At 40.3% G+C, this 16,196-nt stretch overlaps 5 protein-coding genes across 6 annotated transcripts; 3 read left to right on the top strand and 2 right to left on the bottom strand.

The window, feature by feature from the left end:
* Positions 1 to 660: 660 nt before the first annotated feature.
* On the bottom strand, positions 661 to 1,714 carry LOC108147416 (probable RNA-binding protein 46). Of its 2 annotated transcripts, none has more exons than XM_041708418.1 (3): positions 1,540 to 1,714; positions 1,297 to 1,427; positions 661 to 1,236 (listed from the first exon to the last, which is right to left on the bottom strand). In XM_041708418.1, exons 1-3 carry the CDS (start codon positions 1,651 to 1,653, stop codon positions 837 to 839), a joined length of 645 nt encoding a protein of 214 aa, XP_041564352.1. In that variant the 5' UTR covers positions 1,654 to 1,714; the 3' UTR covers positions 661 to 836. The 2 variants fall into 2 exon arrangements, with proteins under 2 accessions (XP_041564352.1, XP_017129343.1); XM_017273854.2 differs by having other exon boundaries at positions 1,297 to 1,475; positions 1,540 to 1,713.
* A 333-nt stretch (positions 1,715 to 2,047) lies between these two features.
* Positions 2,048 to 5,019, top strand: LOC108147399. Its single transcript, XM_017273834.2, has 2 exons — positions 2,048 to 2,160; positions 2,988 to 5,019. Exon 2 carries the CDS (start codon positions 3,202 to 3,204, stop codon positions 4,876 to 4,878), a length of 1,677 nt encoding a protein of 558 aa, XP_017129323.1. The 5' UTR covers positions 2,048 to 2,160; positions 2,988 to 3,201; the 3' UTR covers positions 4,879 to 5,019.
* Positions 5,020 to 7,184: 2,165 nt separating this feature from the next.
* On the top strand, positions 7,185 to 7,997 carry LOC108147395. The gene is made up of 2 exons (XM_017273831.2): positions 7,185 to 7,269; positions 7,345 to 7,997. Exons 1-2 carry the CDS (start codon positions 7,249 to 7,251, stop codon positions 7,558 to 7,560), a joined length of 237 nt encoding a protein of 78 aa, XP_017129320.1. The 5' UTR covers positions 7,185 to 7,248; the 3' UTR covers positions 7,561 to 7,997.
* A 2,372-nt stretch (positions 7,998 to 10,369) lies between these two features.
* On the bottom strand, positions 10,370 to 10,997 carry LOC108147410 (vitelline membrane protein Vm26Ab). Its single transcript, XM_017273849.1, has 2 exons — positions 10,920 to 10,997; positions 10,370 to 10,848 (listed from the first exon to the last, which is right to left on the bottom strand). The coding sequence occupies exons 1-2, from the start codon at positions 10,926 to 10,928 to the stop codon at positions 10,435 to 10,437; spliced, it is 423 nt and encodes a 140-aa protein (XP_017129338.1). The 5' UTR covers positions 10,929 to 10,997; the 3' UTR covers positions 10,370 to 10,434.
* Positions 10,998 to 14,538: 3,541 nt separating this feature from the next.
* LOC108147415 (vitelline membrane protein Vm26Ab) lies at positions 14,539 to 15,504 on the top strand. The gene is made up of 2 exons (XM_017273853.2): positions 14,539 to 14,617; positions 15,018 to 15,504. The coding sequence occupies exons 1-2, from the start codon at positions 14,606 to 14,608 to the stop codon at positions 15,390 to 15,392; spliced, it is 387 nt and encodes a 128-aa protein (XP_017129342.1). The 5' UTR covers positions 14,539 to 14,605; the 3' UTR covers positions 15,393 to 15,504.
* The last annotated feature ends 692 nt before the right edge of the window (positions 15,505 to 16,196 follow it).

Genomic DNA, 16,196 nt, shown 5'->3' with positions numbered 1-16,196 from the left:
GTTTTTCGTCCTTCGCATCGCATCCTTGGCCTGACGGATGAGCTGGCAGGTGCTCCACTACACTCCCCTCTCCTGTCCGTCGATCATTGCACTCTGGAGTCCACGTTGTCCGTAGTCTAATACCACGACAGCCGGCGGCTGCGACTCCTGCTCGCTGCACTCATTTAATTGCATTATGCCGCAGGTTGTCGCATTGCCCTGAAAGTCCTGGCACTCCGCCACTCCAAAGACACTGCATTAATTTGCATGTGAAAAACTGCAGCCCGCTGTTGTTTTTGTTACTTTTATTGCTGCTCTCTGTTTTTACCCAGAGTTAATGAAGTCAACAAACTGCGGCTGCATATCGCCAGACGGAGGAGCTTCAGGCCAAAAGGATTTCCAGGAACAATGCAAGCTGCAATTTTTAGTCAGCTTCAACATCTCGGAAAAGTTCATGCTTCGCTCGAATAGTCAGGCAAAGCCATTCAATATCTGGGGTGTCACAGTCTCTTGAAAAAAACGTATTCTTTTATTAAAGTGTATTACTACTGTACTATAGCAATTTTAATACTAAAATTATAATAAAAAATACGATTAAAAAAGGATTTTACAAAAAGTATACAAAAAAGAATGTTTGACAATAAATTGTTATATTGTTGTTTTGGAGATTTAAACCGTATTTTTAAAATTCTAAAGACTCTCGGTTTGTTAAACACAAAAAAAACTAAAAGTCTTATAAGCTTGTGGTTAAGATTGTTAAGATATTTTTCATTTGATAAAATAAGGGAAAATAAATTTTCGAAATCTGATGCAGGATCACCCATATCACAACAGAACGTCTACATCTTCGGTTCCTTTTAAAATTTGAAACAATTATTTGCAATGCCTGGTACCAGCTTGATGTTTTCCTTGTCCAATTTCCGACAGCAATAGGAGTTTACCTTTACCCCACTTAGATAATTCTTCCGACTAAACCAGGAGATGTGGGCACGGCCACCGAACCTTCTGATGGCGTTCCTTATGCTCTGATGGGCATTGGCAGCAGCATCGTTGTTCCGATACCCAAATATGTAGATGAACTCATTGTATCGGAACTCGTAGACCCGAAGGATGGCAAAGGGATAAATCTTGCGCATCTCCTGGTAAACTTGCCATGGACTGAAGCTCTTGTGCACCCGATTTAGCAACAACTCGCGGTTATTGTTCGAAGTCAGTACCCTGATTTGGATGTTCAACTGGCTGAATCTCCTGGGCAGGCTAAAGTTGTAACAATCAATTAATACTATTTCTATGTCATTGGCAACGCGAATAGCTTACTATTCCAGTGCCGCTTCCTTGAGGGCTTCATTGATGTATTGCAGGTAGGCATAGCCGCGACTTTGCCCCGAAAAATCGATCTTGAAGCGCAGGGCGTAAATCTCACCCAGCTCACTGGCCACCTCCACAATCTTTTCCGGTGTGCAATGCGGATTTTGGCGGATAGCGGTGAGAAATAACTTAAATTGTATAACTTTTTTTTTTACAAACTTTTTTTGATTGTATGCGATTTTAAGAGCTCACCTCACCCGCTCCCTCCTCCAGAGAGGACTTAAGATCCTTGTCCAGCTCCTTACGCGTGGTTATGTAAATAGTGCCATTTACCTGACTTGTGCGATAAAAGTTCTCAAAATCCATTTTAATCAAAAAAAAAAGAAAATAGAGATCCACGCCACGCGTGCGCAGAAAGCAGTATGACCAAATCGCACTAATCGTAGATTGAGAGGTAGGCGTTGCCAGATCGTTGGTCATTCTTTGAAATCGACTTAAAATCCAAATGATTATCGGACTTTAAAAGTTAAATAGGGGTACTAATGAATGGGCTTATTACCTATGTTTGTAAAGCAAAAACATATGAATTAGAGAAACAACAAATGTTCAACTTTTTTTTTTAAAGCTAGTCCTCTTTGTTTTTAAAATTGATTAAAAAATATTAAAAGCAAGTTCCTTGCAGCAGTACTGGAGTTTGAATAATGATATTGTAATAACATTATTGTCAAGAGTTTAGTTTTCTTCTTGTCATCAGTTTGACACGAGTGAGTAATAATAAAAACCGAATTTTGTATTAAAAAAAAGTTCGCTAGGATCCCATTGCCTTTTATAAGTCTGAACTGCACTATTACTAAGGTATTCTATTTTTACAAGGTACGTTATGCTTTAACCTTACTTTTCCTAACCGCTTTTTGCATGTCAGGCCATTTCTTTTTCATTGCTCTTGCCTGCTTTTTGCTTTGTTTTGACAGCCGGCGCGTGCTTTTTTCTAGCTCATGTTTAACAATATAAATTTATGCAGGCAGGCGGTCGTTTGCAACTTTTGCTCGCAGTTCGCCACAAGCCGCAGCACCTACGTAACGCTGTTGTTGTTGTCGTTGCGGTTAAGCCGCCCATTGCCTTCCACCCATTCACCTCCCCCTCAACCCACCACCCACTCATCCCACCAGGAGGCATCTTGATGGAGGTTGCGGTGCACTTCAAGTGCCTGCTGCCGCTGCTGCTTCATTTTCCTAATTTATACGCGGGCTGTGCTAATGAAAATTTACGTGGCAACGCAACCGCACACTCTTTTGCTGCCGTTGCTATTACACTTCTAAAATATTGCCAGAACATCGCCATTAAAGTTGTTTATAAAATCCAAACATTTTTAGTCCAGATCTTGAAGATATTTAACATAAAATTGTATAAATAAAATAAACATTTTTAATATAAGAAATTTATATTTTCTAAAAACCAACCCCTGTAAAGTAAAACTTGTTTTCGATCTAATAAAAAATATTCTTGGAATTTGAATTCAGGGCATTGGAAATTAATTAAACTAAAAATAAAAAATTTAACAAACATTAAATTTTATCCCAAGCTTATTTTAAATTTTACAGCTCTTAAAAATGTTAATTTATCGCCAATAAAGAAGATATTTTCAAAAGCTTGTATATTTTTTTCAGAGTACATCTTATGCTTCTTGTGCTTGTTTTCAGACCTGGGCCTACCACTTGATGCAGCCTGCGGCTAAGAAAAGCTCAGTGACAGCCGCATAGAAAAGCCCCATAATCTCACTCCATTTCCATTTACATTTCCCGTTCCCGGTCTCAGCCAGCGGGTTGATTTCATTCAAAGCATTCAAATTTTTAAGTAAAACTCAAAACTAATTTTTGGCAATAAAAACAGTAGACTCCAACTAAAAATGAAAATATGGCAATGACAGAACCGAGCGAGTATTTACTGGACCGCCATTTCAGACAGCAGGTGGCCAATTACAGAGATGTAGACCATTCGAGGGCCAATCCGTCGGATCGCCTGATAATGGCCAAGTGGATGAAGGTGTTCGAAAGGACTCCGATCGACCAGAAGCTGGCACGGAATAGTCTGATGCTGCTGATGCATGGCCACTTGAAGGACTTTGGTTCTCTCAAGGAACCCTTCGCGAATGTGTTGAATTGCAGCCGCAATCTAAATGAGATTTTGGACGAGTACAGGGGTCAGCCATGTAAGAATGTGTCTTTTCAGAATAATAAATTCACCAACAGAGTCTCGGAATCGCAAGCAAAGGAAAAGCCCAGATTGGAGGCAGGCAAATCCTCCACTCCTTCCCGGACTGTGTCCTTCAAAAGGACCACTAGTCACATACTGCGGACCAGAAAACTGGAACCGATTCAAGAGGTTTCCGAGCCCAACTCCAGCAGTTTTGGCAGCTTGGTAACCGTGATCCGAAAGGGAAACTCTCATCCCAATTCTTCGCAGGAGGGCTCCGAAACTTGCATGAAATGCGTTCAAGAGACTAAAATACAAAGTGTGAAGCATAGAATTCAAGCCCTAGAGGAGGAGCTCTCCAGAAATAAGCGAGTTCCTTTGAGTACAAGTTCCTTGGAGAATGTCAGAAAATACTACCACAAAAGCTTCAGCTCTAGTCATAGTGAGGTCTCTGGCTCCAGTAATGAAGCCGTTGGGAGTGAGAGAGCCGATAACTCTAAGACCAAGTCTCAGGAGCAACTTATGAAGATTACCAATATCATAGATCAGGTTACCCGTCGTTCAAGTGCTGTGAACAATCTGAAAAGCTGTTTCGAAGAAATGGCCGAACGTTTGAGGAACAGTTCCGATGGTGAATATGTTACACCCTCACCCAAACCGAGGAATCCGTCACCTGTACCCCCGTGGAACAATCAGAGCTGCAAGGAGGATGTTCCTGCTTCGATGCCCAGGCAAACTGGAGGGCAATCTCCTGCCCCAAATTTTTTCGAGGACAAAACCGTTCGAGATTTGTTGACTCGCCGGGAGGAGCTACGTGTTCAGTGCTTGCAGTACTACAATTTGGATGGCACTCTGAAGGACTTAAAGGATATGCCTGCGCCTCCAAATGATACTAAAGAAACTGAACTTAGGGTCAATGGATTTATAGATGGATCCTACAAAGCGTTGGAACGTCTGAAACGCTGGCGCGGAAAACCCAATCACCTGAAGTTTTTCAGGACCTGCTTCCGCGAATGTGGAGGCTTGGAGGACTTTGGCAAATTAAAAGCTCTGGATCGGAGATTCGAGCAGGTGGCTCTCAAGTGGCACCGCCACAAGATGCTCGTATGCCGACGCAACACCTGGCGTCGTTACCGCCAGAGTGTTTTGGCTAAGAAACCATCACCCACCAAGGCGGATCTGCTCCAGATGAATCACCAGCTGGAGCTGCAGGAGGAACTTCAGCGGGAGCGAATGGTCCACCTGGCCAAGGTCATAGAACTGTGCCAGACCCACTGCAGCGGAGTCATCAGACCGGATGTCCTTCGCAAGATGCTCAGCCGCCTGGATGAAGAGTATGAGCACCTGGCCGGAGATCTCGGCTTGTTGCTTAGGCAGAGGGAACAGCTTTTTCAGTAGAGGATCCTGCCAATCCGCAAACTTCCTGGCACCTGTTTGTGTAGTTCCTGTGCACTTGTAACAACATTAACACCGCCAGCTGCGCTGCTCATTAATTTATTTAAATATGTACTACGCTTTATTAAATTAAAAACTTGCGAAAAGGGAACAATGCCAATGCGAAAGGGGGCTTGGGGGAGGGATAAAGCTGGAGATGACTACACAATAAACAAACAATCAACTCGTAAACAGCAGCTATTTTTTAATTATGCAATGTTTCCGTTGCAGCTTTTGCGAAAACAGAAAGCTGAGCTGTACTGTAGGAGTTGAATGAGCATGGGGACACCCCTTTGTGGTTTGGTCAGTCATATTAAAAACAAAATTTGAAATCAGGGTTCTAGTTTCCTATGCTAAGTATAACCGCAGTTTTTTTTGCTTTGTAAAGTAACATAAAGTAGGACAGATACAAACTTAATGGAATTTCTGCCATACAATTTAAATCAACAAATCAAATCAATATATTGACAAATAACCAAAATTAAAAAAAATTGTGTTATTTTTTCAACATCCTGACCTCGAGCCGGCTAACAATTAATATAAAAAACTCAATTTATTTATTTAAATAACTCTCTAAACTATTCAATATTTTAAATCAAATGCGATACATTTCAAATTGAGACAGCCCAAAAACCCCAATTAGCCCCTACTTATCCAGGGCATCAATAACAAAGGGAAATACAAGAGAAATGGCTACCAGCTGCGACTATTTGCCATTTTGTAAGCAAGCCGGGAATTAGTAGCAAAAAACCAGCCAGCAACGAAAAAATACGGAAAAGAGCAGTGGAAAACTGTCGCTAAAAGCAGTTTTCCGAAGTACTTTCCATGAAGTTGGCTGGGCGTGGTCGAGCGGAGTTGGCCGGTGGAGTCCATCGGTGGTCAGTGAACTTGCCGCAACTTAATATCCGCAAGTATATCGACGACATACATATATAATTATGGCCAGCATAAGCATCTACTTATATAGTGCACAATGTACATTGTACACAGTTAAAGGTAGGGCATAAATGATGGCTTCATCGCTTGGCTGTGAATTTATGGTCTATATTCAGAAATTTGCATAGAACGCTCTCGTCTCCCCCGCTTGTCTGCCTCTGAATTAATTAATTATTTATAGCTTGCGAAACCAGCTACCCATCGTTGGCTACCCATGTTTACCGAGTTGCAAATTTTGCTGGCGTAAATGTTGTGTCCTAGACCGGAGGCTTTAAGCAAGACGTCACCCTGGCGACTTATCTAACCACTGTGATCGCAAAATATGGTTTTGTTTCAATCCCCGATTTCAGGCTCATGTGCATGACAGGCACGCACACATAATTATAATTTTTACAACGTCTAAATAAACTCAAATACGTTATGCACAGGGGCAGTTCTCAGGGGAATGGGCTTCGAAGTGAGTCAGGTAGGGCGGTGCTACCTGTAGTAATGAATGACAGTCCAAAGAAGGTAGCGCGACGTTCGCTGCTAGCCATTAATTGTAAAAAAATACAAAGGGTAGCAGCACTGGAATGGAATGCTTGAGCGTTAGACAAACTTTGTGACGCAGCCGGATGTGGTTCTAAATACGAAAAAACTTCATCGAGAGAAAGCGAAAGGATGGTTATTGTATGCAGTGGTGTTTATTGTTTCTATATTATTTAGAAAAATACAAATATTTTTTAATTTTAATGGATTCCTAACATTGTTAATTATTTTTAAAAAGATTTCTTTTCCACTTTCACTTATTTTCCTTTTTGCCTTGCACATGCCCTTCTTAAATGTTGAATATATATATATATAATTAATATATTAGATATATTTATTTTAATTGAACACAACTAATACAAATATTTTAAAATATTATTAAACAACAAGCAGGTAAATATTCCTTAAATTATAAATTATAATTAAATTACCATTGTATTTAATTTTTTATAATAAATAAGTATTAAAAGGACCTTGTGACGACATTTAAGTATTCAATTTGCGGTTATCATTATTCTAAAATTACTTTCATCTTAAGCACTTTTTAATAACATTTTAATGACCCATAGAGTATTCCGAATTTCATCATTTTGTGTTTTTATTGGTCGTTGTCTTATATTTATTCTTTCTCAGCAATTTCAAACAGCATTAAGAATATAATTTATGCTACTCAGCGCGCTCAGGTCTAGCAATATTAATGATGGCGCAACTTCTCCGGCTCTCTCCCCGATTCTCGGCGATTCTCTTCGCCGATCCCATGTCATCCAGCCAAAGGCTATAAATATGATTGACCGACCGAACCCATCGACCAGTAAAATTTTGAATTTCGTACGCTAAGTCAACCGGAGGAGCAGTAATCGAAAGGGAGCCATGTTGGTCAAGGTCTTAATGGTGAGTGTGCCGACGTTCTGCCCTCGGAATCCAGATATATGTGGATATTTCAAAACGTATCAATAATCCTGCCAGCTCGCATTGCTCGCGGTCCTGAGCCAGGCGAAGCCCCAGCTGCTGGTCACGACGCCAGTGAGTTATGCCACCGGAGCGGGAGGCGCTTGGCTGGCTCCTTCCTCCGCCGCCTACTATCCGGCGTATGCCAGCTATCCGGCCTACGCGGCGTATGCGTATGCACCGGTTTATGGCGCATACGCCACGTATCCCTACTATTCGTATCTAAGGCGATGAGTCCAATGCCTGTTGCTCTTGTCTTTTGTGCTGGATAGCTGAACTTGCGGTTATTCCTACTATACGGAGACAGGAGCATTTTAAAATGATTTATAAATTATATATTTAGAGTAGGAATGTAACACTTATTAAATGTATGAAAAGATACAATTTAAGATTTTCTTGTTGAAGATTATTGTTACAATTTCTTACATGTAACCTAAAATAATGAAGTTTGTTTTATTGTCCGCAATATATTATTTATCACTTTGAAGTGCTTGAAACAATCCGTGAAGTTGTATTCGATTTAAGGAACATTTTATGAGCAGTGTTATTATAAAAAGCAAATTTATGGCCAAATTGAAATTAACAATATTTAAATAAATTTGCTTTATCTCTAAAATGTGTCAACTTAAACGTTCAAGAAACCTTAGGAAATTAAAAGGAGGAAAAGTATATATATTATCATGTCCTTTTTTTTTACTGTGAATATTTGTATGACTTTTTGTTTGTGTGAGCACGGAATAATCCTGTTTTCTTTTCCCTCGCGCTTGATTCGATTTGGCGCCTGAAATCAAAGCGGCATAAATACATAAAATGGTAAACAAATCAATAAATGGCAAGAGGCATCATCTACCTTCAGCCGCGTTCTGAGGGATTTTCCATTTGGGTTTTCTCTTTTCCAGCTTTCCCCCTCTGGTCGTTCCACAAATTTGCTTACATCTGCGCATATTTTCACTTGCACGTCTTCAGTTGGGAATAGGGAGTTGTGGGCGGTAGAAGGGAGGTATTTCGGGAAGGGCAGGATGTCGGTGAGTATCTTGGTAACCCGCTACTGATTTACCTTACGTGTATAAATCTTTTATTCATGTAATCCATTTGAAAAACACGTTTGCACATGATTGTGTTCGTTTCGAAAAAAGGGAATCTTTCTAACATATGTATGTAGTGGGCCAACCGACGTATGTGCGGTCCGTGTGTGTGCGGGTGTGTATTTGATTTGAAAAATCGTCAAAATTATATAAAGTGAATACAAATTTCATTTGCTCGGTTTTATTGCTTCGCCAGTTGCCATACAAACACTGGTTGCCAATTGCCATTGCCACAGCACTGGCAATCAAAATAGCCACATTTCGACTCTGCCACGGAATTAACGAAGGGTAAAGCGATTTAAAGTTGCAAGGGTTTTCTTGTTATAGCGCTTTGAGTTAAAATAAATTCCCATATTTTGGTCAAATTAAAAACTGGTAAAAGAGTTTAAAATTTGTTCATTTAAATTAATGATTTTTTGAAATAAAATATTTTTAATAGATTTAATGCAATGATTTTTTTTTTGGTGGCTGGGGTTTAAAGAAATTTCATCGATTTTTTCAAGACAAAATATTTTAAAGAGCTTAATATTTGTGGAATAAGATATATGATTTGGTGCGAACATTTAGTTTACAATAATTGGATAAACTATTGTGCTTTTTTAATTTTACAATGAAAATAGCTGAAAGACGAAAAACGGAATTAAATTTGGACACTTATGTTATATGTTGTTGTATAACACAATTTTTAAAAGGCTGAATTTTATTTGAAGCCCCCAAAGTTTTGCTCATTATACGAACAAAATCCTTTCAACAAACTTGCCATCCTGCTTATCATATTTTCGCTTACCTTTGACAACTTTTAGCCAACAAAAAACAGGCAAAAAATAAAAAACCGATGACAAACACGATAGGGCGACAGCGAGCAATATTCAACAGGGAACGGCAGAAAGTTGCCTGTGCTCTACGCAGTTTTATTGAATAAAAGGTCATTAAATTTGGACGCTATCTGTTGCGAGAACTTGCGAAAATGGGGCAACCATTTTACCCCTCGTCCGACTTTCCCCTCCGTGGATTTTACTAGTCCTTTCCGCTTAGGTAGCAAACTTTACAACTACTTGGCATTTACCACCTGAGCGAGGGGGGAGGGGGAGGAAAAAGGGCGCTTGGCGATGCCAAAGTTATGATAAGGAGCAGCAGGAGACCGCCGGGGGAGCAGAAGGCTCCACTCGGGCCTTTCAACGCGCAGGACAAAGTCAAGCAGAAAACTTGACTGCAGCCGCTGGCTGCGGATGGGGCGAAAAAAAAGGAGAGAGCGCGCAGGAAACGCTGAAAGGAAGCATATTTCATATAGAAAAGAAATCCTTTTAAATGGAAAGTTTAATCCTAGCCAAGGCAACGCGCAGACTTGCCGCCTAGGTGCCGATGGAGCAGAAAACGCGGAAAAGGGGACGCCAGATGCCGGGCTTTCGATAAGAACTAAGCTAAACTGAACCGAGTGGTAAAAGCGGAGTACAAATTGCTCCCCATCACTACTCAGAGCCAAAGGAGCTCATTTTGTTCGGCCAAATTGCATAGCAGAAAAGGGAAGTAGTTCACTGTCCAAATACCATTTACTTTTTGTTTTATTTATTATAATTCCTCTGAAATGTGGTTAAACCACAGCTATAAAAGAGTAAGCAAATGTAAGGCTTGTATTCGAAAACTAAGCAATCTACAATCAAATATAAATTTAAACTTCGATTTAACTTACAATGTGGTTGAACATTTATTTTAAATCTTCTAAGTTAATTATAAAATAAAATGTTGTTATTTTAAAAAAAAAACTTGGCAAACTGCTACTTTTGAAATTGTATATGAATTCGAATTTTAGTTTATAAAGCTATTTTTATGCCAGATTCTATCCAATAATGAGGTAATGCTCAAAGCTTTTATAACGTTTTTTCAAGTCAATACAAATTATTTTAATTACAAAAATTCTTTCAGTGTGAATACTTTTGTAAGAAAAAGAAATGCTCGGCTTCGTTGGTATGTACAATTCTTTATTTACACAGATTGGTCAAGATGGGATTCACAGTCGGTCTGTTTACTTCTTCAGGAGAACGGGAGCGGCAATGGGGGCGGTGTAGGCCGCTGCCACGGGGGCGGCGATGGGAGCTGCGAAGGGGGTGGCGGCATAGCGGGCAATGGGGGCGGTATAGGCGGCGGCAATGGGAGAGGTGTAGGCGGCGGTGTAGGCAGCTGGTGCGGCGTAGGCGGCGGCAACGGGGGCGGTATAGGCAGCGGCAATGGGGGAGGTGTAGGCGGCGGTATAGGCTGCGGGGAAGGCGGCGCTGTGGGCCACCGTGTTGGCCGTGTAGCTGGAGGCGTAGGGAGCCACGTAGGCGGCACTGCCCACCACAGCCGGAGCGGTATAAGCCAGAGGAGCGGCGGCCAGAGGAGCTACAATTCCGGGCTTGGCAGCAGCCACAGCCACAACAGCGAAGAAGCAGACGGCGAACTACGGTTTTAAATTGAAATTATTTAAGTTATTTGCTTCCCTAAAATAATTAAAGTCCTCGAAGCACTTACGAATTTCATGTTGATTGTTTGATTGGTTTTTTGTTAGCTAGTAGTGACTACTTGGAGCTGTGAGCTTGATTTGATGTTGAATCGATCGCACCTGCCAGTTTATATAGTGGCCACAGCCACATGGATTCCAAGGCCGCGTTTACGTTTACCCATGCAGCCGGCATCGATGACATCGCAGCTCAAAGTCTTTGACTCCGTTCAGTCAGTTTAGTGGGCCAATCCAATTCCCATCCGATGCGATCCGTTGTTGGTGCACACGCACACTCGGCACGTGCCGCGGGCCTAATTCGATTTGACTTTGTAACCGCGGGCTGGGTAATTGAAATGCGTCAACCCACAAGGCGGAACAAAGGCCGTAAAGCAATTATGATCGCAGAATCCCTCTTGAGGGGTGGCTATTCAAATGGCGAAGGATTTTAATGGATACCTGAATTATTGTATAACTACAGACTATTGGAAGAAGAACTATGACTTTGATTATAAAAATGCGACTAGCGCAATAGTCACAAGTTTAAACTTTTAGCGCTGAGCTAAATAATTAAATAATTTTAACAAAATTAAATTAAATAAAGGGAAAAAATGAATCATTTGTTTGTATTAAAAACTTTTAACATCCTTCACTATAAAGATGCATACAAAATAATGTAATATTAAGTTAAATTTAAAAAAGTTAAAGCTCTCAACCCAATTATTATACGTTAAATTGATTATTTAATTAATTATTTATTTAAGTATTTTCATAACTAGCAAAAATCTATTTTTGCTTAAACTTTAAATTCAATCAAATTTAAATGGTATTTTTAAAACTTTAAGCCAAAGTGGAGGTTTTCCATAGCCTTTCTGCTCTTCCCCCAGGAAAACTGCTTTGTTCTCATGAATAATTTGTGGAAACCACTTAAAGGCGGCCGCCCCTTCTTCAACTGCCTCCAAATGTCGCTCGAATTTTGTAGTCGAATTCAAAGCAAAAAATTTTTAATAGACTTCATCTTGATGAGGGCTTGGGATACGGATACGGCTTAGGCCGTTTTCTCGAGGTGGGGGTGTCATGTGTGCCGTTCGCTTTTTACGGCACTTAAACGACGCATTAACGCGCACGCACAGCTGCTGCCACGCCCTCGCCTTTGTCGAACAACCACCGCCCCCAGATCCTGATCCTGATGCAGACATAACCCCGGCCAAGTCAGAGGCAGTTGCGCCTTTATTACGGCAATAAACTCAACTTGGGCCAGCGACTGAGTTTGAGTCTGGGAATGGGAATGGTGATGGCTGAAAAAAAAGCAAAAGTGCGGCGAATATTTCACGCAACTTGTTCAAAGTTCCTTGGTGCTACCCTATGTACCAAAGAATGTTTAAGGGGTAGCTTGGTTGATAGCAAGTGCTTAAATTTAAAGGATCAATACATCAATACATACATTTAAAGGATGATTCATATAAATATAAATAGATACATACTATATACTTTATATATTAATGACTATTTGCAGCAATATTGGTTAACATATGTTTGGGATTTGCTAAGGATTTTTAACTTAATTGTGAGCTCAAAGAAATTACATTTTGTTTATACAACGAATAAAAGTAAGTGTTTGGATTATCCTGTGCAATTTGTTTCTTGATTTTCATTTTAAATAAATAAAAAAAAGTTGCCTTTACTTGAGAAGAATAAAACATAGGATACGGCAGAGTCGCGAAAACTTCTATTGTTCACTTCTTTTGGCTTCAAAGTCCTCGTCCCGAGCTTTGTCCCTGTCAAACGGAGCGAATTTTTGTGCGCGACTTTTTGTGGAAATTTCTTGCTTTTTAATTACTTGCTGGCACTCGTGGCTACATATACATCATCCCCGGCTCCCAGGGGATTGCTCTTTGATATGCTTCGCGTTCGGGCCACTCGAGAGTTGCGGGCGCTGCACTTGAAATGGCTAAAGGAGAGATCGACGGTCGGCGGGCGGCGAAAGGTTGAGGAAGTGCCATCAAAGCTTTTAGGCGGATTAACCAATATAATAATTTCAGTAGCAAGTCCTCGCCGCAAACTTGACAATGAAAGTGGTTTGGTGGCCAGGAGGGAAGTCAAGTGTCAAAACAAATATGTTTGCCGCCAAATATGTTGCCGTAGCAGTTTTCAGTTCGAGGCCCGCTCCTGGCAGCATGATTGTGCATTTAGTAGACACCTCCTCCACCCATGCCCATCCAGCGGGGATCCAATAGGCTGTCTCGTATGCACAGGCACATGGCAAACACTTGAGCCGCACAAAGGGACCGAAGGAAGCGGCAGGATGCGCGCCAAATCCTTCGCCAGCAACATCATCATCAACAGTGGCTTGCGAGCAAACCAAAAGAAGAACTGGCAACAATTTATTCTACTCAGAAAAAAAATCACCAAATACTGCTTTCTTCGTCCACAAAAATCTTAATGATTAAATATTTAATTGTTAAAATCTTTTCTTTGAAATAAATAATTTAAAATATTTAATTAAAAATCCACAAGGATATTTTTTAGTTGCTTGGTGTAAATCATATAACATGTTTCGCTTCTTTTGTATTTTATGAAAAAAAAACCCCAAAAGTATTTTTTTGGAGATCAGACTTACGATGTTTTTGAAAATATTATGTATGTTTTAACCTAAGATGAACAAATTAGACTTCGGAGGACTACAAGAATTTCAAAACATTTTTTATTAGGATACGGAAATTTACTTTTTATGTTTTCAAAAACTTTCTCAGTTTGTGACAACAAATAATAGTATTGAAATATTGAATGATATTTTAGAAACACCACCAAAATAAGATTTAATGTACAATCAATACAATTTTCTTGTGTGCAACCTCTCCACATCCCCTTGAGTTTACCACCCTTTTGAGCAGAGATTCTTTTCAATCCCTTTCCCTTCCATTTTATCGCCACCGCTCACCAATCCATTGCATTTCTGAATTCGCGTAATTGGCATTTTTAAGCAAAATTCACGCTTCAACACTTTTTCAAGTGTGAGACTGCCACTGCAGGCGTATCAGGATATATGTGTCTGTAAAGCCAGTAAGGGAGTGTGTGGAATTGCATCCTTATAGCATGTCCTTTAGCACATACGACAGCCTCCACTCGATATTTCTAATTAGTGAGTTGTAAGCTCTTTGCCCGCCATTTGCGACATTTATTAATTAATTTCTGCCAGCGGTGAGAGTGGATTATTAGACTGTGATTAGCCGGATTTATTGTTGGTTATTAAAATGGGCACGCAGTAATGGGGCGGAATAAACAGATAATTTCCTGATGAAGCGTTTGAATAACTTCCATAAATCACACGATTTTAGCTACCTTTTTGGTGGCGGTTTAACCCGCTAGACCTATTAAATTGTAAACGCATTGGAGACGTCAAGGTCAGGGACGAGTCGAAAGCGAATCGAAGTAACGGACGCTCAGGCACGCACTAAAATAAGACATGGCCAGCTCTAGACCACGAAAACTTAAAAAAAAACAGTAGCAATCCGGCCAAGAATTGCGCATGCGCAACGTCAATCGAAAGTCGTTGACTTGGCAGCCATCGATGGCTGATCTAAGAGCGTGATCCGCATTCGCAAGCAGCTCAAAAGTGTAAGTGGCTATAAAAGAGCCGTGCAACGCTGTGTTGGACATCACAAACCAATTGGCCATCCACCAAGTGACAATCCAAAACAAAACCAAATCCATCAAGATGTTCAAATTCGTAAGTTTAAAATAACTAGTTTTAAGTACGACTTTTTTAAATGCAGAAACCTTTAAAATGCATCTTTTTATTTTGCAAAAACAAAATTAAACTACTGAAAAAATATTTTTTTTATTTATTTGGATCATTTTTATTCTGTTAAAAAAAAAACATAATTATAATGTAAAATAATAATATATAGATAATTTATATTAATATTTTACATTATAATTAAACATTATATATATAATTTTAAGCTTTTCGAAATAATATATATATAAAATCATAGTAAATATAAAATACATTTTTGCTTGTCGAAAGCTTTCCTTAATTTGAAAAAACAAAAAAATATTTAAATAGTAGTTTTTATTAAAATATTTTAAAAATATCCTTTTAAATAATATTATGTTGTTTCTTGTAGGCTGCTATCTTCTTCGCTGTTGTCGCTGTGGCTGCTGCCAAGCCCGTAATTGTGGCTCCTCTGACCGCCGCTCCTCTGGCCTATACCGCTCCGGCTGTGGTGGGCAGTGCCGCCTATGTGGCTCCCTACGCCTCCACCTACTCCGCCCACACGGTGGCCCACAGCGCCGCCTTCCCTGCAGCCTATACCGCCGCCTACACCGCTCCAGTTGCTGCCGCCTATACCGCTCCGGTCGCCGCTGCCTATGCCGCCCCCTACACCCGTTTCGCCACGCCCTACGCCGCCGCCTACACCTCTCCTCTGGCCTACAGCTCGCCGTATGTGGCCCGTCCGTACGTCGCCGCCGCTGCCGCTCCTCTGCTGCTGAAGAAGTAAATCAACGGCTTGTGAAACCTGCGCAAAATATTGCCCTGTGAGCTTGACTCATGGCCTGGCATTTATTTTCCAAACACCCCGAATTGTGATGCATTAAACCTCTAAGAATATACTTCTATTGTTTTTATTAATGGGTGTTTTGGGTCTAATATCCAAATTGCAATCGAGAATCTCATGAATTTTGTTGTCATTTTGTCAAGATATTACATTTTTTCGAATAACCATTTAAGGAAACATGTTGTTGCAATACAAATATAACACAAATCGGTTATTTGAAAAAAAAATTCTACAATTTCCAAATAAAGTTAGTTTTTTGTATTAGCTTTTAACACCTGTCTTAAGAAAGGGTTAATATAATATTAACGATGAGATCTTTAGTAACTCAAATACGTCCATATATATTAAAACATTTTGCTCCTAAATCTTCATAGACCCCTATGACATTCCAGAATGGATTTTTATGGATTAGCATGCGCAGCGTTGGCCATCACCGCATATTTAAAATGCTCCATTAGCGGGCGGTTTTTTGCGGCTATTTGAGCTAAGCGTTCAATTATTGCTATATGTCGAGGCTGCAGATTGGGGCTGCATATCAATGAGGATGGCTGAAAACCTCTTTCATCTGTGATGAAATTGCTGTGCTAAGGCTGAAGCGGAAAGCTTCAATGAGTTTGATTGTATCCTTAAGCGGGGAAACCAAAGTTACCGCAGCAACCGCAAGCCACCAAAATATGGGTTAACATCTCATCCCAAATCCGTATTCCCAACCCCCCAAACCACCCACCTCAAGGCAAACAAACATCA

Source organism: Drosophila elegans, unplaced genomic scaffold (genome assembly GCF_018152505.1).
Source record: "Drosophila elegans isolate 14027-0461.03 unplaced genomic scaffold, ASM1815250v1 contig_208, whole genome shotgun sequence".
In the NCBI taxonomy this organism is placed as follows: Eukaryota; Metazoa; Arthropoda; class Insecta; order Diptera; family Drosophilidae; genus Drosophila; species Drosophila elegans.
This window is presented reverse-complemented; position numbering and strand designations above follow the sequence as displayed.